The sequence below is a fragment of the Alosa pseudoharengus genome, unplaced genomic scaffold, assembly GCF_046254945.1.
Source record: "Alosa pseudoharengus isolate Yale_2024_CS ecotype anadromous, Long Island Sound unplaced genomic scaffold, YU_APseudo_1.1 YU_APseudo_1.1_scf_14, whole genome shotgun sequence".
Taxonomy (NCBI): Eukaryota; Metazoa; Chordata; class Actinopteri; order Clupeiformes; family Clupeidae; genus Alosa; species Alosa pseudoharengus.
In genome coordinates this window covers 26,016,138-26,035,621 of record NW_027468609.1, presented here as the reverse complement: position 1 = coordinate 26,035,621, position 19,484 = coordinate 26,016,138, and the positions used below count along the sequence as shown (strand labels likewise).

Sequence of the window (19,484 nt, the reverse complement as noted above, 5' to 3'; positions counted from 1 at the left end):
CCCCTCCCTATATACACAGCACATTGTCTTCAGGATTTTCTCCAACACACATCCTCTACATACTTACAGCACACTTCCCCCACCTACCCACACACTCACTACACACACACACACACAGTCACTGCTCCACTCCCCTCCCGCCCACACACACATCTTCACTGTCATCACTCACATACATCATACATACAGTACTCTGCTTGCAATAGTAAGTCCCTTCACCATACTTGCAGTACACTGCCCCCCCCTCTCCCCTACCTACACAGCACATTATTTCATCAGGAAGCTTCTCCAACACACATCCCCAACATACCTACAGCACACTGCCCCCCCCCCCCCCAATACACAGCACATTGTCTCATGAGGAAGCTTCTCCAACACACATATTGCACACTGCCCTCTCCCCACATACACAGCACACTATCCCATCTCCCCTGTCATCCCCCCAACACACACACCAAGACCCCTGGCAGTTGGGTTAGCCCCTTGAGCCGTGGATCTGCCCAAGGTTTCTTACTTGGTAAGGGAGTTTTTCCTTGCCCCTGTTGCTCTTGGGTGCTCCTTGTTGGTGCCCCACCTTATGCAGCTCTTGCCACTTAATCTACTAAACCCCTCTTCTACTGCACCCCCCCCCCCCCCCATAAATGCAGAAATAGGCTGACACCAGACATAATTTCACTGCATTTCTTACTTCCAGTAACTATATGCATGTGAAAATAAACTTCCTTGTATCCTTGTAGTCACTTGTTAGCGCATAGCTGTATTGCCATAGCTACTCCCATCCACTTGTATAGCATTTTAAGCTAGTGTTAGCTAGCTAGCTAGCTCGGTTCACATGACTAATTATTAGAAAAATTATTCATATCATGTCCTAAAGAATGATTCATTGGTATCATAAATGATTACAGACAATAATACTGTCAACACAATTATGTTTATCTGTTCTTATTGCTTATTAAGAGAGAAAGTTTATTTAGTGACGTAAGGTGACACTCCCACTTATGCAGACCGGAACTGTCCCGTTTTGCTCCCATAGTAACGAATTGCGTTGCTCTATCTTGCTAGTCTTTGACTACTCTGGGAGCTTAACAAGCGCAGCTGGCTTTAGGCCATTATGACATCACAGCCATTCAAGTCTATGGGGGAAAAATGAGCTTTTAACATTTTTAATCCCCTATTTCTCAAAAAGTATAAACTTTTTAAAAAATCTGAAATAACAACTCTCTTGCCTCACTCCAGACCTTCAGAACGGTTATTTCAACATGTCTGTACGTTAAGCGGTTAGAGTCGCATTCATTCTTGAAAAGGTAAACAGAAAAGGTTATAATGAGAAGAAGAAGAAGAAGCCAGGAGATTTCAAGATAGTGGATTCCATCCACTATAATAAGACATATATAGGGCATAGGCTATAAGTTAAAAGTTGTAAGTTATGTTATGTATACTCTCCATGTAGAGTCTACTTAACTGAACAATGCTATACCTCAGCAAGAATAAGTTTGGCAAAATTCTATGTTTAAACGTGACAATTCAGGCCTCTTTAATGTAAGTGTACCTCGCACTCTCATGACCTATGTTTCTTTGGACAGACATCAATGAATGTAAAGTGTTCCCCAGCATCTGCACCCATGGCAAATGCCGCAACACCATTGGCAGCTTCAGGTGTCGCTGTGACAACGGCTTCGCCCTCGACATGGAGGAGCGCAACTGCACTGGTAAAGGCCTACAGTAGTACACTTCCACAAAACTGTCTGGCTGAGTTGGATACGTGTTAGTTACACCTGGAATAGTAGAGAATAGCATCTAACGGCTCTGGGTTTTTTTTTTTTGCACAGACATTGACGAGTGCCGTATTTCACCGGACCTGTGTGGTCATGGCACCTGTGTGAACACACCTGGCAGCTTCGAGTGTGAGTGCTTCGACGGCTACGAGAGTGGCTTCATGATGATGAAGAACTGCATGGGTGAGTACAGGGTGTGGATGAGGGGAGCGCTGGCTGTTTGGGCTCCATTGATTTGACATCATGTTTACATTGTGTGTAAAGCACAAATACACCGACGATGTTCTGTTTTGTGTTTCTCATTTGTTTGAGTTTCTCTCTCCTTTCCCCCCCCCCCTCTCTCTCTCTGTCTCTTTCTCTTGCCCTTGTCTGTGTGTGTGTGTGTGTGTGTGTGTGTGTGTGTGTGTGTGTGTGTGTGTATGTGTGTGTGTGTGTGTGTTTCTTTGTGTGGCAGACATTGACGAGTGTGAGCGGAACCCTGGCCTGTGCCGTGGAGGCGAGTGTGAGAACACTGATGGCAGTTACGAGTGTGTGTGTCCGCATGGACACCAGCTGTCTACAGATAGGAATGCTTGCGAGGGTGAGTATGCACACAGATTCTCACACACTCTTACGCATACAAACACACACACATACATACACACACACACACACACATACACACACACACACACACACACACACTAAAGGCCTTGAGTGAGTCAGAGGGAGAGAGACCACACTGGTGTACACAAACTGGCGTAGACTCCCATAGATTACACTATTACATTCATTTCCAATCCGCTATTGCAATAGAGAAGTACTGATGTCATCCTTTCACACCCTTGGATGTGGAGTGGTCAAGCTGTAATGTTACGGGTCAGCAAATGCTATTTCCAAATAAATCAGGACATTTCCCAACCGCTCAGCGCTCTAGACATCAAACACCAAACATCAAATACGTTGCCCCCCTGATACTTTCACTCCATGGCCTTCAATTGATGTCATTTAACAAGGCTGACCGCCTCATTCTATCCTCCCATTTGGAAAAGGACCCCTCTCACAGCTTGGCTGGTCTTCTCTGTGAAAGAGTCCAAGCTCAGAGCTGGATTAAGACACTGTGTTTAATTGAGCTGTTGAGGCTTAAAAAGGCAATGAGGCTAAGTAGATGAGAGACCCACTTACATATTGGGCACATTAGACCTTCAGATCTCCGTCTTGACCAGTGACCCCCGGCTAAGACCTTCTTTAACGACCGCTGAACTTTTCTAAGATTGTCTCATCACATTATCTCTGCGCTTGGACGGTGAGGATGTCCTAATGTCTCCTGATGGGATGTGTGTGTGTGTGTGTGTGTGTGTGTGTGGTTTTGTTGTGCAGATGTGAACGAGTGTGAGCTGAGCTCCACCCTGTGTCGAAACGGCGAGTGTGTGAACGTGGTGGGCACATACCGCTGCACCTGCCACTCCGGCTACCAACCCACACCTGACCTACAGGGATGCACAGGTAGGAGGCCTGTCCAGCCACCTGGTCGATTTAGACAGATTCTAGATAGATTATAGGTGGATTATAGATGGATTATAGATGGGTTATTGATGTATTATAAATGATTTATAAACAGACGACTGTGTTCATGCTGAAGATTGTTAATTGGCCAAGTCAGTCTTTAATGTGAAAACTTTTTGCATTTATATAAATATGAGTTATAAATGAGAGAACAAAACTAAATGGCTCAAAGAACTCCTAGGAGACTTATGTCAGTAATCACTTCAAACTGGTGCTCTTTTGTAGCAGGTGTGAGTAAGGTCAAAAAGTAACAAAGGCACTTTGTTTAGAAAAAGATATCAAAGAAGCCTTTAATTAGACAAGCATGCCCTGAAAAAGGCCAATACATGGATTTCTATGCAACGTCACAAAAACATGCTTGCACAACTAAGAGGCAGAAAGCACCATAGAACAGCATAGAGCAGTGCTCTCCATGAAAAGAATAAAATGAGTTTTTGTGCTGAAAATGGCACCAATTTGAAATCACGATGGTTAGAGAATGTTCAATATGTTCAATATCCCTAACGGAATGCATGTCTTTGCCAAAAATGACAAAATACGATGTTATATTAATAATGCAAATGAACGGCAAACTCTGAAATATAGTCTGAAATAATATATAAGATGTTGAACAGGGGTATACAAAAAAAATTCAGATTGTAGCTTACAGCAGCCGACTATAAGGTTAAGTTTATAACGTTGTGGACGGCCACAAAGCGTCTTCTACCCCACGGCTGCGCATCCATCTAGTTTTGTTGGTAAACGGGAAACCTGTCTACACATAGCCCCATGTGTTTTTAACTTGTTGCCATGTTTAATTAAAGGCGTTTTCATATATTCTTTTAAACAGAGTGCCTTTGTTACTTTCCTTTTTCTGAATTATAAATGATTTCTTAAAATGTATAAACACATTTTTCTGTATGTGCCAGTGTGTGAATGTAAATTGGCCTTTTCATTCTTTTGACTTGTCACTATGTTTATAATGCCATTCGTTTATCTATCCGTACTTTTTGATTTGTCAGTTTCATCATCTGTTCATTTATCCATCAACGTGTCCCGCCATTCAATGTCTTAGCCTGGTTCACTTCATCTTCTGTTCTTTCGTTTATGAAAGCAGTCATTGACGTTGTGTGTTTTGGGTTGCAGACATTGACGAGTGCACCATAGAGAACGGTGGCTGTGATGTGCACTGCACCAACTCTGAGGGCAGCTACCAGTGCAGCTGTGCCTCAGGCTATGCCCTCATGCCCGACCAGAGGAGCTGTGCTGGTATGGCATACATCAAGAACTCCCAGAACTTTTGGGTTCTGCTAGCGTCTGTCTCTCTGCTCTCTCTTATCTGAAGTTTTCTCTGTCATCATCTATCATTTGCATCGGCAACTATTTTTTTTACCACTCAATTTATTTCAAGACAATTGTTTCTCATACAATTACTGTACTTTCCTTTAGTTTCCTCCTGATATATGCAATACCTACAGATATACTTTTTTTACTTGTGTGTACTTAGTGTTTTGTTTTACTCTGATTAAATTGTTGGACATGAACGCAAGAATAATGTACCAGTTGAAGCATAGGGCACTTGAGTCATGTGCAGTGGGGGCATATGTTGAAATGAAGCAGGACTGCCCAGCTGCCCAGTTGCAGATTCCTCTCAGGTTTCCTGGCTGCCAGAGGTCTTTATGGCCTTTAGGGCCAGAGCTGGCAGCTCTGCATACTGTGGTCTGCTCTCTCCACTTCAAACAATAGGGCCGTCATGGAGGTGATTTTTATACAGCGGTGAAGGTCTGGTCTCCAGCTGTTCTCTCTCACTCTCTTTCTTTTTCTCTCTCTCGCTCGCTCTTGAGTGCTCCCTCTGTCTCTCTCTCTCTTTTCCTTCTCTTCTCTCCATTTCTCTCTTATGCTCGCTCTCACTCTCTCTCCCTCTCTCCTCTCTTCTCTGACGCACATTCTGTCATATTTTATGTTTGTGTTACTTTCTGTGTTTCTCATCCCTCTCTCTCTCTCTCTCTCTCTCTCTCTCTCTTTCTCTCTCCTCTTTCTCTTTCACAGATGTGGATGAATGTGAGGAGGAGCTGGGCATCTGTGACGGAGGCCAGTGCACCAACCTCCCTGGGGAGTACCACTGTCTGTGCTTTGATGGCTTCATGGCGTCCCTGGACATGAAGAGCTGCATAGGTACAGTACAGTGCTCCCCGCTCCTCCCTGTGCGCTCTGATTTGGCCCCATTCACTGTGGGCTTTCACTGGCACGACTTCTGGGTAAACAGTGTTCACAAAGCACATGGCCAGTTTCAAGTGCGGGCCAACAAAGTAATGGGCAATAAAATGTAATAACATAGTAATAATAACTTGGTGAAGGATTTGTGTGCATGCGTGCGATTTTTTGTGTGTGTTTTGATGGATGGTTGCTTCACGTTGCTCATGAAGGAAAAGTAATGATGTATAAAGTGCAACAGGAAGATTGTGGAACTTGTTTACACGTGTCACATTTGTGAATGATTGTGTGTGTATATATATTTCTCTGTGTGAATGTGTTTATGAATGTGTGTGTGTGTGTGTGTGTGTGTGTGTGTGTGTGTGTGTGTGTGTGTCTCTGTGTGTCTCTGTGTGTGTAAGAGACAAACCTCTTCCGCCCCACATGGGAAAGTAGTCCGTAATCCCACTGGGCCCTCAGACACAGGATCCTCAGCATGTCAGCCCAGCCTGCCCCCATAACTCACAAACCCACTTCAATGGCCAGGCCTCCACTACAACACTAAATACACAATTAAAGGCCTCTGATGCAACAGACATGACAACGACATGTTCACATGTGCCTTTACGGGAACCGATGTCATGGAGTTAAAAAAATACATACAAAATATATTTTTTTCACTCACATCTGCCCCAGCTGAAGTGTGCTGCTGGAAAGCGCCACCTTCAAGCCGTTTCTTTTCACATGTAAGTGTGTGTGTGTGTGTGTGTGTGTTTTTTACATCTGCAGATGTGAACGAGTGTGATCTGAACACCAACCTGTGCTTGTTTGGAGAATGTGAGAACACCAAGGGTTCCTTCATATGCCACTGTGACGTGGGCTACTCTGTCAAGATCGGCACGTCAGGCTGCACAGGTCAGATTTTGATTACTGTGATTAATTAACGTCATTACGTGTGTTCGTCTCGTTAATTATTAATGGCATGTTTCCTTTGGACAGATCATAGTGTTTTTGATACCTATGTTCCCATCCGCACCACAAACATTGTCTGATTTACTTGGCCTGTAAAAGTTGTTCCTAATGTCTATTTAATATCTCCCATTAGAATGACAGTGTTGTATGTCAGTAATGAAAACATTACTATTAATATAATGGTGTTTTTTTTAAATATCATTCAATGTCAGACGTTTAAACATCCAATTCCATTAAAGTGAATCAGTTTCCATTGAAGGCTCTTTCTTTATAGTCTGCGGTCATCCGCATGAAGCTAACAGTAACGTTTAAAGCTGTCTCGCTCTGTGTGCAGATGTGGACGAGTGCGAGGTGGACGCCCATAACTGTGACGTCCACGCCACCTGTGTCAACACCCCGGGGGGCTTCCACTGCTCCTGTCGCGAGGGCTGGCTGGGCAACGGGGTCAAGTGTGTCGGTAAGATCTCACTCGGGCCTCCATGCGCTTGCTTCACCCTCTCTAATGCAAAAATGACCACAGCGGAGAAGGTATCACTCACCCCACATAACGTGACTTAGAAAACTAGTGAGACTTCCTAGCAAAATCAGAAATGTCGTTGTTAATTCCCATAAAGTAGACGTGTGGACAAAATGGATGCTGTGACTGGAGTGTTAGCCAGTTTGAGGGGAAAAGACATCTGCTAAACAACTTGATGAGTCTGTGATCAGGTGACTGTGTGGGGCTTAGAGGCATTTAATGCCCTCAAAATACACTTGGGTATCTTTGGATTACATCTGCGTGATTTCCAAACGACTTTTGTCTTTGTGTGTAAGTTACTGAAACCACTTTTAAATGACTGTGTGGTCTGTGCTTCCTGCTAATGCAATTCAGACAGGCGCTCACTTCCAAGCCACGGCTCACAATCACTCATTAAAACAAATGCATTGAGGAGAGCAGTGATGTTGCCAGTAATAAAGGAGGAGGGTATATTTAGAGCAGAGTGTGGTCTCAATGTGCCACCAGGGGTGTGTGTGTGTGTGTGTGTGTGTGTCTTTTGTCTTTCTGTGTGGTGTGTATCAGTTTGATCTATGGCGCTGCTTAGACTCTTTTGTGCCTAGCTCTTTGGTGGGCCAGCACTCTGGAGCCTTACAGGCAGACAGTGTGTGTGTATGCGTGTGTGTGGATAAAAGGGAGAGACATTTGAGGAGGAGAGAACAGAAAGAGGTGAAACTGATGGAATGACCACTTGCTGGAAGAAATTGATATAATGGATGGGTGTAATAGAAAGGGGCAAGCAGAGTGAAAACACAGAGAGACAGGCTTATAAACTTTATTAAAAAACAATCTAGTGCAAGCCATTTAATGCCCCCCCACCACACACACACACACACACACACACACACACACACACACACACACACAACTTCTCTCCAAATGAAGAGAGAAAGACACAGAGGGGATGGAGGGATTAAAGAAAAGGTCAAAAAGAAAAAGAACTGAAAAGGAAAAAGAGAGAGAGAAGAGAGGAGGAAAAAAAGGGTCCAGCTGTGTGCTCCTGGTGTGTGATATCACAGTGCAGTAAAGTGAAACGCTGGAAGCGTTGCAGTAAACCACGCCACTCCCCTTCGCGCCTCAGACAGTGTCTCATTCCATCTCCCCATTACTGTCCAGCTACGTCCCCCCTCGTGTCTCCCAGGAGAGTGGACACACTAGAATGCATTATCTCCTTGTCCACTAGTCCGTCGCTACGTCATCCCCGCAACTCCTCTGTGTGGATGGCTCTCAGCGTTTTGGAGTCAGGTCAGATGCTTTTAAGAGGGGATTCGGTCGCGGGCGGAAAGAAACAAAACAACTTCATGAAGACGGCTGTCGTGTGTCGGCTGTTAGTCTTGTCATCGCCTGTTACGTTTCTGAGGAGCCGGCTGGCCCACAGGTTCTGTTGCGGCCCCTCAGCGGTCCACTGAGATGCTGCTCACAGCTGGGTGCAGATGTTATGTCTCCAAGTGGCTGACCACTGATATTGTGAAATGGAAACCATGCTGGAGATCAAAGTCAGGGAAGAACTATGATACAAATATCCTCCTGGGTTTGTGGAGATATACAGATGTCTGTTGAATAACGCAACTTAATTATTTTCTGTTGAAGCCCAACGAAATAACCTAATGCCAAATTAATTTGGTCTTAATTCCTTTGTTTTGTCCAAGAAATTAATATACCTTAGTTGGTTTGGTTTGTGGAGATATAGATATATCTGTGGAATATTACAATTTAATCTCTTTCAGATGAAGAACAAAAAAAATTCTTTACAAGCTAAATTGATGTTTAATCTTAATCTATTTAATCTAATAGTCCTGTTTTGTCCACAAAATGACCATATCTCAAGACCATATCTCCATTATTTTAAATCTCTTCTTATGCCAAGTCAAAGAAATGATGTAACTTCATGAAAGCCACAGCCATGATGCATACCATATGGATGCTGTGTGTCCTCCTCTGTGTGGCCTTGTAGACCTTGACGAGTGCACCAATGGGACGCACCACTGCAGTGTCAGCGCTGAGTGTGTCAACACACCTGGCTCCTACCACTGCAGCTGCTCACCGGGCTTCACTGGAGATGGCCTCACCTGCTCAGGTAAATAGCACACCAGCACCTGCTCAGGTAAATAGCACACCAGCACCTGCTCAGGTAAATAGCACACCAGCACCTGCTCAGGTAAATAGCACACCAGCACCTGCTCAGGTAAATAGCACACCAGCACCTGCTCAGGTAAATAGCACACCAGCACCTGCTCAGGTAAATAGCACACCAGCACCTGCACAGGTAAATAGCACACCAGCACCTGCTCAGGTAAATGACACTCACATGCTTAAGTAAATAGCAGACTTTTACCTGCTCAGGTAAATAGCACACCAGCACCTGCACAGGTAAATGACACTCACATGCTTAAGTAAATAGCAGACTTTTACCTGCTCAGGTAAATAGCACACCAGCACCTGCACAGGTAAATGACACTCACATGCTTAAGTAAATAGCAGACTTTTACCTGCTCAGGTAAATAGCACACCAGCACCTGCACAGGTAAATGACACTCACATGCTTAAGTAAATAGCAGACTTTTACCTGCTCAGGTAAATAGCACACCAGCACCTGCACAGGTAAATGACACTCACATGCTTAAGTAAATAGCAGACTTTTACCTGCTCAGGTAAATAGCACACCAGCACCTGCACAGGTAAATGACACTCACATGCTTAAGTAAATAGCAGACTTTTACCTGCTCAGGTAAATAACACACCAGCACCTGCACAGGTAAACAACACTCTCATATCCTCAGGTAAACACACTCTTACATGCAAAAGTAGATAGCACACCCTTTTCTGTACAGGTGAATAACACATTTGCACCTGCACAAGTAAATAACACACTCTTACATGAACAAGTATATAACACACTCTCACATGCACAGGTAAATAACACACTCTCACATGCACAGGTAAATAACACACTCTCATATGCACAAGTAAAAACACACTCTCACATGCACAGGTAAATAACACACTCTCACATGCACAGGTAAATAACACACTCTCATATGCACAGGTAAAAACACACTCTCACATGCACAGGTAAATAACACACTCTCACATGCACAGGTAAATAACACACTCTCATATGCACAAGTAAAAACACACTCTCACATGCACAGGTAAATAACACACTCTCACATGCACAGGTAAATAACACACTCTCATATGCACAGGTAAAAACACACTCTCACATGCACAGGTAAATAACACCCTCTCATATGCACAAGTAAAAACACACTCTCACATGCACAGGTAAATAACACACTCTCACCTGCACAGGTAAAGTGATGTGTCACGATGCATTTCATCAAGACAGATTTGATGTGTTTTTCAAACAGACATGGATGAGTGCGCTGAGAACGTGAACCTGTGTGAGAACGGCCAGTGTCTGAACGTGCCGGGAGGCTACCGCTGTGAGTGTGAGATGGGCTTCGTCCCAGCCCCTGACAGCAAGACCTGCCAAGGTGAGTCAAATACACACACACACACACACACACACACATACACACACACACACACACACACACACACACACACAAAGCAAAACATGCAAACAGACACTTACCTTATAGAGTTTTCGTGAGGTTTTATGCTAAATCATACTTTTGTGAAAATGCAAGAATTACTTAAATTATCTCGCTAATCATCATGGTCTGTAATGTGTCATGTCATGTCTATAGCCATGTTGCCTTCAAGTTATGATAAAATATGCATCATCATTTATATTGCTGCATATTGTGCATAAGTTACACATAAGTTTGCTTTTCGACGAAGTTGATTTCTGAAGTAGCATATCCTTCCTCGCTGCTGCCCTGAGGAGAAATGAATACAGCTGTGTGTGTGTGTGTGTGTGTGTTTGTGTTTGTGTTTGTGTGTGTGTGCACCCACCATTATGTGTGTGTGTGTGTGTGTGTGTGTGTGTGTGTGTGCACCCACCTCCATTATGTGTGTGTGTGTGTGTGTGTAGCAGGGTAAATGTGGTGAATAAAGTATGATATATATCTCTGGAGAAGATCATATCAAAGAATTGTCTTCTATTTAAAGCCACATCCAAACACTAGAGGTGATTGTATCCAAAGCCGACCATAAGATACAATCACATGAAACTCATAAAGCCCTGTTATGTTTTCTCTGGTACCGCTCAGTGTATGTCAGTGTGCGTGTGTGCATACAGTCTGTGTCTGTGTGTTAGGGTGCACATGGGTCATGTTCTTGTGTGTGCATGTTTGCTTCACAGGCTTAGTCCTTCATGTGTTGTAAATTGTTGACATTTTTGGAGGTAGTTAAGCTGTGTCATATAATGCCTGGTAGGCTTGTCTCTTACAAATACTAATATAAATGTTCAGAAAAACACCTCTCTTTGGTTGTCATAGCATCAAATAAACGTTTAATCCCTGTGTTTCAGACATTGATGAGTGCAAATTCCATAGCATTTGTGTGTTTGGCAAATGCAAGAACCTCCCTGGAATGTTCCGTTGCATCTGTGACGATGGCTATGAGCTGGATCGCTCTGGAGGAAACTGCACAGGTACTGCACTCTCAGATGACAGACAGCCCCATTGAAATGCTTCTCTGTCCTAACGTTTCTCCCTAATGTTTGTCTCTAATGCCATTGAGTTCTTCTCTGTTGTGTGTTGGGGATTGCGTACAGCAATATCTTGTAAGGAGGCCTTTTTTGACAGAGAAAAGTTGTCTTCAGCAATGTAGTTTGATACATGTGTGATTGTTCTTACAGATGTAGACGAGTGCATGGACCCTATAAACTGTGTGAATGGCCTCTGCGTGAATGTCCCTGGATCGTATGAGTGTAACTGCCCAACTGACTTTGAGCTCAACCCCACTGGAGTCGGCTGTGTCGGTAAGTGATTTTTATTGATCTTTATGAAGTTTGTTTAAAAAGCTAAGGTGATCACAGGATTTTATTGCTTAGCACTTTCATTATTATGATATGTCCCCAAGCCAGTGTAATTTTAAATGGTAAATGGACTGCATTTATGTAGTGCTTTTTTTATTCATTAGAGCACTCCAAGTGCTTTACAGGTTGATGCGTCACACATTTACCCATTCACACACACACTCATGCATACCAACAGCAAAGGCATTGACCTGCTCATTGGTAGCAGTTAGGCGGTTGGGTTACCCCATGGTCCTTGATCTTCTCTCTCTCTGTTCTCTGCCCCACCCCCCCCCCTCTTCCCCGTCTCCCGTCTGTCTCGCTCCCTCTTCCAGACACTCGTGTGGGGAACTGTTTCCGGGAGGCGACTCCTCGTGGACGGGGCAGCCTGTCCTGCAGCGTGGAAGTGGGGGTGGGCGTGAGCCGCTCTTCCTGCTGCTGCTCCCTGGGCCGGGCCTGGGGAAACCCCTGTGAACTCTGCCCCCCCATCAACTCATGTGAGTACAAACTCTCTCACACCCACCGCTCAATCACGAATAACATCAACTAGTTAATAATTAATATCACTAATAATGTCAACATGCTATGATCAGGATCATAATCACGTTTATCATGTTTAGCATTATTTGGCTTACTAGACTTACTAGGCTATTGTGCAATAATATGGAATAATCTTATATGCAGATGGTTTCACATACAGGTATGCTGCTTAAAAATGTAAAACCCTGTGCACCTATAAAAATAGGAGCTCGGTATTACAGTACATGCCATCTAGACATCTGTAGTCTTCTTACATCATAAATCTGCTCTGGCTTTATCGCTTGTTGGAGTCTGAGTAATCTGTTGTGTGTTGCCTGCAGCGGAGTACAACACCTTGTGTCCAGGTGGAGAGGGCTTCAGACCTAATCCCATCACCATCATACTGGAAGGTAAAGTAGGAAAAGATGTTTTGGCTGATTTAGGCAACTTTTGTTTATTGTTAGTTCCTAAAAAAGCCATTTGTCATGGACAAAATGAAACCATAAAAAAAATCAGTCAAAAGGTTAAACTCATTTACAACTAGATGAATATAAAGAAAAATAAGTTGAAGAGAAAAAAAATGCCATTAGTCCTTGTCCACTCAAGTGGTCACTATGGTGGCGGTTAATGTTTATGTTGTAGACATTGATGAGTGCCAGGAGTTGCCGGGTCTTTGCCAGGGTGGGAACTGTGTGAACACCTTTGGGAGTTTCCAGTGTGACTGTCCTCCTGGCTACTACCTCAATGTGGACAGCCGCATCTGTGAAGGTAGGAACCTGAACTCAGCACATTTGCACTAGGAGTTATTCTGAACTAAATAAACGACATGACAGGATAATCATCCTGCATTGTCCTCTTGGAGACACTGATGATGACTGAAATTGAAGTTCCAGATGCTTATTTGTTATTTGACCAAAGCTAAAACACATTCTGTATTTGCAACAAGCTTCAGTCATGTTGTTGCTTTGTGTGTCTCAGACATCGATGAGTGTGTGGTCAACCCGGGCATCTGCGGACCTGGCACCTGCTATAACACCCTGGGCAACTACACCTGTGTGTGCCCACAGGAGTACATGCAGGTCAACGGGGGCAACAACTGCATGGGTAAGTGACACACTGTATGCCCCACCATATTACATGGTATAAATATATTTTTTTCAACAAAAAATCCATAATTAGCTAATGTATTGCAAGCATCACTGCAATGCTTTAAGAAATGTGCAATTCAACTATAATGACGATATGCAAAGCCCTGCAGAAGCTGTGAGGTGTTATTTCTCTAATCATCCTCTGAGAAGTTTTCTGGTGAAAGAAGTGGGTCTCAGCGCTCTGCTCTTCCCCTCTCTCTCTCTCTCTCTCTCTCTCTCTCTCTCTCTCTCTCTCTCTCTCTCTCTCTCTCGTCCAGACATGAGGAAGAGTCTCTGCTACAGGAACTATAATGGCACGGTGTGTGAGAACGAGTTGGCCTTCAACCTGACCCGCCGGCTCTGCTGCTGCTCCTACAACGTGGGCAAAGCCTGGAACAAGCCCTGCGAGGCCTGCCCAACCCCTGCCACAGGTGAGATGGCAGTCACTGACCTGTCCACGGGTTAACTAACAAACTCAACAAACTCCAGAGGTGCGTTTAAATTCGCAAACATAGGCGAACATTTGCAAACAGTTTTTCTGTTTGCCTTGAGTTCTCGACGAACGTTTGCAAACACTCGCAAACAGTTTGAGGAGGTAGTTCTCCAGGAACATACAGTGGAGGTGGACGTGAGCTGGACGAAATGTTACCGTTACAATGGAATGTTTACGCCAAAATGTAACTGTACCTCAGAACGCACCTCAGGTTGCAATCTGAAAACAGCCCTATGCTCCTCCTGACCACTATGCTGTTAGTATGCTGTAATTTTCTTATGTTCATTGACAAGTACATTCAACAGGTTGGACTGAAGCTAATGGCTGTTTTGAACATTTCAGATGAGTATCGCATTCTCTGTGGGAACATAGTGCCAGGGTTCAAACTGGATATTGAGACTGGTAAAGCCATAGGTAAGAAGTTTTAATTAAGTGCCATCCATGTTTTTTTAACTTTAGCACTTTCTATGCGAGATACAGCTCAGCTTTTGTGACAACAGTTTAATGTTGTTTTGTTTTGTCTGTGACTGCTCCTCTGTTCCTCCGCATAGACATCGATGAGTGTCGGGAGATCCCTGGCATCTGTGCCAACGGTGTTTGCATCAACCAGATCGGCAGTTTCCGCTGTGAATGCCCCACAGGTTTCAGCTACAATGACCTCCTGCTTGTGTGTGAGGGTAAGCAATGAACCAAGACACACACTCTTTTTCACTTTCACAGCAGTGACCGATCAGTGGCAGCTGGTCAAACACCAAACTCAAAGTGAAATCATGAACAAAAACCTGGAACTGGAATTATGGGGCAGTTATTAGCCTTGTAACAGCACTTTAGTCACGGTACTTTAAGCTTGTGGTTGGGAGCTCCAAACTAAGCTCCAGTCTAGTAAAATAACAGATGTATTTGAGGTTATCTGTACTTGGAAGACCTCTGCTTGGAAAGTTATGGTGTTTTTTAATCTTTTGCATCCCACACTCTTAAAACGAATGTGTTGAAAACAACACAACTTGCGTTGTTTTTAACACATCTCTGTGTCCAGATAGGGACAACACAGTTTGTGTAGTTTCCTTTTTTTATTTGTGACACAATGTGTTGAAAAAAATAACACAACCTGCGTTGAAAACAACACAACTTGTTTTTTAACGCATTTCTTTGTCAAGATAGGGACAACACATTTGTTTTAAGAGTGCAGACAAGAGTTATGATGTGCTGTCCCTGTGTCTCTGTGTTTGTGGCCAGATGAAGACACCCTGTGTTGCGCTGCTCTCCCTGCTTGTGCATTGTGCTTGTGCAATTTCTCTGGCCCTGGTGGAGCTCTAAGCCCCCGTAGTGTTTTGGTATGACAGAGCAGAGAGAGAGAAACTGAGAGCAGAGACCTCAAGTCCCAAAACACAGGAAGCCATGGAGACTGAGGACGGAGGGTGTGTTGAATTTCACCGTGTGCGCCTCCACCCACTGTTCCCCCCCATTCGTTTTTTTGTTGTCCTTCTCCTCTTCTCCCTCTCCTCTTCTGCCCCTTTGCCCTCCCTGTCTCTCTCTCTCTCTCTCCTCTCTCTCTCTCCTCTCTCTCTCTTTCCCTCTCTCTGTCTCTTCAAATATTAGCCTTGCGTCTGCCTGTGTTTCTCATGACTTCCCCCACCGAGTGGTCTGCGCTGCATGTGGTGTCAGTCTACATTAGGGGCTCTGTTTGATAGAGGGCAACCCAACACCCTCCTCTGAACCCCCACACCGCCCGCCCACAAGGATCCAACCACTCTTTGCTCCCTGCCAGGCGTCTGTGTGTGTGTGTGTGTGTGTGTGAGGAGGGATGCTGTGGTGAAGGGTTGATGCAGGGGGAAAGGAGCCGACCAACTTAGCCTTTGTTAGGGGGCAACCCAACACCCGCTCTTGATGCAACCACAGTTTGATTCATATATATGTGTGTGTGTGTGTGTGTGTGTGTGAGTGTGAAGGGGAGACAGCCAGGGGAGCTGCCGGGGATGTGACCCAACCAACCAACGTTACTTTTCAAGTGTCTCCAGCATGCTGGTGGTGACCCCACACACACACACACACATTCACCCCCCCTGTCTGTGCTCCAGCGGAAGGGCGCCGGGGCTGTGGGTCTGGGGCACCCCGTGGTGAGCGGGCGATCCTCTGGGGGCAGACGTAATTAGCGGTTGCTATATTGGGGTTCACCGCTCCCCTCCAAACCACCACAATGAGGGGAAAATGTGACAGGCAGGCCAGAGCAGGGCTGAGTGGAGCGGAGTGGTGTGGGGGGTTGGGTGCACTGCTGCTGTTCCCAGGATTGGACAAGTTGGGATGTTTTTATGAGTCTGACAGATCTATAGGCAGACAGAGAAAAGGCAAAAAAAGGCTGTAATATATAGCTATTATTTATATATCATATAACATTATATCATAATGTTAATTACATACAGTACTTGTTGGAATAATTAATAATCGCTATGTCAATCCTAATGTCTATGCAGTCCTGCTAAAGTCAACAAGTGATTTAGAAGGCATGGTTCATCATCATATATGATCTACCTCCGATTATCTTTGGTGATCTTTGCAGGTTTATTAAAGAAATGTCTTGCCAGGAATCTGTCAGAAATGCGCCATGTCACTGTATAGTTTTGCCATTAATTGGATTTCTCTCCCCCCCAGCTTCCTGCCCCTCTATAATAAGACTCAATTAGCCATCTGACACATTCTGACGTGAAATCCAAGCTTTTGTTTTCCTTGCCCTGGATGTCAAAGCTTGGTGCCCTGTGCTCCTTCAATGGGCCATTATGGAGTTGAGACAGACGTCTTCGATTTCGCACTGACTCACGCGCGGTAGATGTGGTTTGACAGGAAACTCTTAGCGGTGCCTGCCGGTTCCCTCTATGAAAAGACCCCCTCATTTCCTGTGAAGTTTAATATAAATTAAGGCCCTGGTGTTCACTGGGACTTTATGAAGTCTAATAAAAAGAGGAAGCTGCAAAAACCATTCATGAAATGTTTCTACAACCTCAAGCAGACAGTCTCTATTAAATACAGTTAGTGTTTCTTTTTATAAGTTGACAGCTTGATATGAAAGACTTTTTGTTGAAAATTGTCTTTTTCTTTTTTAGATAAAGCAGGGTGCAGACAAAAACGTCTTTTTTTTTATTTTTTAGAAAAGATGTCTAAAAGGCAGGTATTAGTTCAAGAAAGAGGCAAAATATACCATTTTAGCAGCAAGTTAGAGAGTTTAAGTCTAACACATCAGAAGAAGTAGCTTGGTAACTACTGTACTTCCGTTATTCTTCCATTATTCTTTATGCCAGACTTATTTTTAGCCATTTCATTCCATTCTTCTTTCTCTTTCCTTGAGAGAGTATTTGTACAAACGGCATCTTGTTTTCTCCCCCCCCCTTCTCGCTCTCATCCTCTCTCTCTCTCTCTCTCTCTCTCTCTCTGTTCTGTCCTTCCTCAGACATTGATGAGTGCAGCAGTGGTGAGATTCTGTGCCAGAGGAACGCCGACTGCATCAACAGTCCCGGGAGCTATCGCTGCGAGTGCTCCGACGGCTTCAACCTCTCCCCCACCGGGGCCTGCATCGGTAAGGACCAGAGCACCGCACCGCACCGCACCGCACCGCACCGCACCACACTCACCACCTCACAGCTCCCATCACACTACTCACTCCATACCCATGCCTCTAGTGGCACTGTACCACTGCATCCTGTGCCACATTCTGTACCCTTCAATGCAAGCACGATTCTAAAATCATAAAAAGTTCAGGATTGTAGAGTTGTACTGAGTTGTATTGAAAACAAAGAAATCTAAGTCATCGAATGCCGAAAGTCCAGTGGACTGCACTCATGTTAGTGCCGATCTGCCGGGGGCCTTAACTTTATAAAATCACTGTTGTCCTTAGTCCAAATGTAGTGTAATAAAGTTATATCAGACAAATGTTACAATGTTGCCGTGCTCTGGACTATTAGGTCGCTAATTTGTAAATCTGTTTCAACATGACAGTTCATTTCAACTTCATGAGTTTGGCATATTGATATACAAGTGTAATGCAGCGAAAAACTGGAACTAGGCCTACTTCATAGGTGTGAAACGATTTGGAAGTCAAATGACGTTCTAAAGAGCGCATCACAATAGGGAATTCAACCAAGCGCTGGCTAGCAATCTCATTGGCAGTAGATGACCTTAGACATTCCCACCCTTGGTGGCACACAGCAGGGTATCTGTTTCTGCTCCCCTGTCCGCCCAGTTCCCGTGCAGTCAGGCAGGCGGCACCTCCAGCTGGAGACCAGCACCATGCCAGCCTCTTATTTTCCCACTGTCTCCTCTCTGTGTTGCTTGGCGCTCACGTCCACTCTGTTTGGAAGCTCTTCCACCCGCTCCCGCCTCCTCTCCCGTCTCGATTCTCCCTGGATTGATCGTTTAATTGCACCCAGATGTAGTGACCTTATCCATACCCCCCCCCCTCTCTCTCTCTCTCTCATTCTCTCTGTGTCTCTCTATCTTTCTCTCTCCCTCCACCGCATACCCTTGATTGTGCCAACCATCAGACCGCAACGAGTGCTTGGAGATCCCCAACGTCTGCAGCCACGGGGAATGCATGGACATCGACGGCGGCTACGAGTGTTTGTGCCACAACGGCTTCAGGGTGTCTAACAACCGGCGGATGTGCATGGGTGAGTGAGTGGCCCGCACCTCGGTTGTTGTTTTGTTTAGTCTGTCCTGTCCGCGTGTGCTCTCAAGGATGGAGGTGGTGTTTGAAGTGACCTCCATTAACCCCTGCTAATGCTAACGGGTTTAAGATGCATTACAGGAAGTGGTGAGTAGAAGGATTGTTGAGACATCATATGTCTTCTTAATGGTTTCTGTCATGTTAGTTCACCCTCTTGGGATCACTCACGAGGGCAGCAGTAAAGCCAGACATATTTCAACTCAAATAGTTGAAGCAGGATAAGCCGTGTTTTTGGCCCTGAATAATGTTAGTCAATGTTTTATTGAAAGATGTTGCTTTATTTACTTTATCTTTTGGCCCCGAATAACATTAGTTAATGTTTTATTGAAAGATTTTACTTTATTTATCTTTTGGCTTGGAACTGTGTTGACGTCTTGTTTAAACATCTCCTTTATTTCACTGTAATAAAAGTTGTAAATGTTGGTCTGGTGTCTCTCTGTTCCTCCTCTTGTTGTTGTCCAGACATCGATGAGTGTGTGCGTCAGCCTTGTGGAAATGGCACATGCAAGAACACTGTGGGCTCCTTCAACTGCCTCTGCCACCCTGGCTTTGAGATCACGCACAACAATGACTGCACAGGTAGGCCCTTGTCTGCTGTCATCCCCATACATTCCATCCACATCCTGTGTGATTTAATCGCATGTCAACATATAGATAGAGTGTTACATTATTAGTCATTTATCAGACGCTGAAATCCAGAGCCAT

The 19,484-nt window shown here is 44.5% G+C and overlaps 1 protein-coding gene across 1 annotated transcript in view; it reads left to right on the top strand.

The window, feature by feature from the left end:
• fbn2 (fibrillin 2) overlaps positions 1-19,484 on the top strand; it is a 93,576-nt gene that overhangs the window by 53,621 nt on the left and 20,471 nt on the right. Inside the window, exons 25-46 of the mRNA XM_076284374.1 lie at positions 1,584-1,709; positions 1,830-1,958; positions 2,230-2,355; positions 3,135-3,260; positions 4,446-4,568; positions 5,349-5,474; positions 6,282-6,407; positions 6,799-6,921; positions 8,954-9,076; positions 10,371-10,496; positions 11,438-11,560; positions 11,768-11,890; positions 12,262-12,423; positions 12,787-12,855; positions 13,088-13,213; positions 13,424-13,549; positions 13,851-14,003; positions 14,408-14,479; positions 14,617-14,742; positions 17,508-17,633; positions 18,598-18,723; positions 19,242-19,358. Coding sequence (XP_076140489.1) covers positions 1,584-1,709; positions 1,830-1,958; positions 2,230-2,355; positions 3,135-3,260; positions 4,446-4,568; positions 5,349-5,474; positions 6,282-6,407; positions 6,799-6,921; positions 8,954-9,076; positions 10,371-10,496; positions 11,438-11,560; positions 11,768-11,890; positions 12,262-12,423; positions 12,787-12,855; positions 13,088-13,213; positions 13,424-13,549; positions 13,851-14,003; positions 14,408-14,479; positions 14,617-14,742; positions 17,508-17,633; positions 18,598-18,723; positions 19,242-19,358 — 2,703 coding nt within the window. The remainder of the gene's footprint in view (positions 1-1,583; positions 1,710-1,829; positions 1,959-2,229; positions 2,356-3,134; positions 3,261-4,445; positions 4,569-5,348; positions 5,475-6,281; positions 6,408-6,798; positions 6,922-8,953; positions 9,077-10,370; positions 10,497-11,437; positions 11,561-11,767; positions 11,891-12,261; positions 12,424-12,786; positions 12,856-13,087; positions 13,214-13,423; positions 13,550-13,850; positions 14,004-14,407; positions 14,480-14,616; positions 14,743-17,507; positions 17,634-18,597; positions 18,724-19,241; positions 19,359-19,484) is intronic.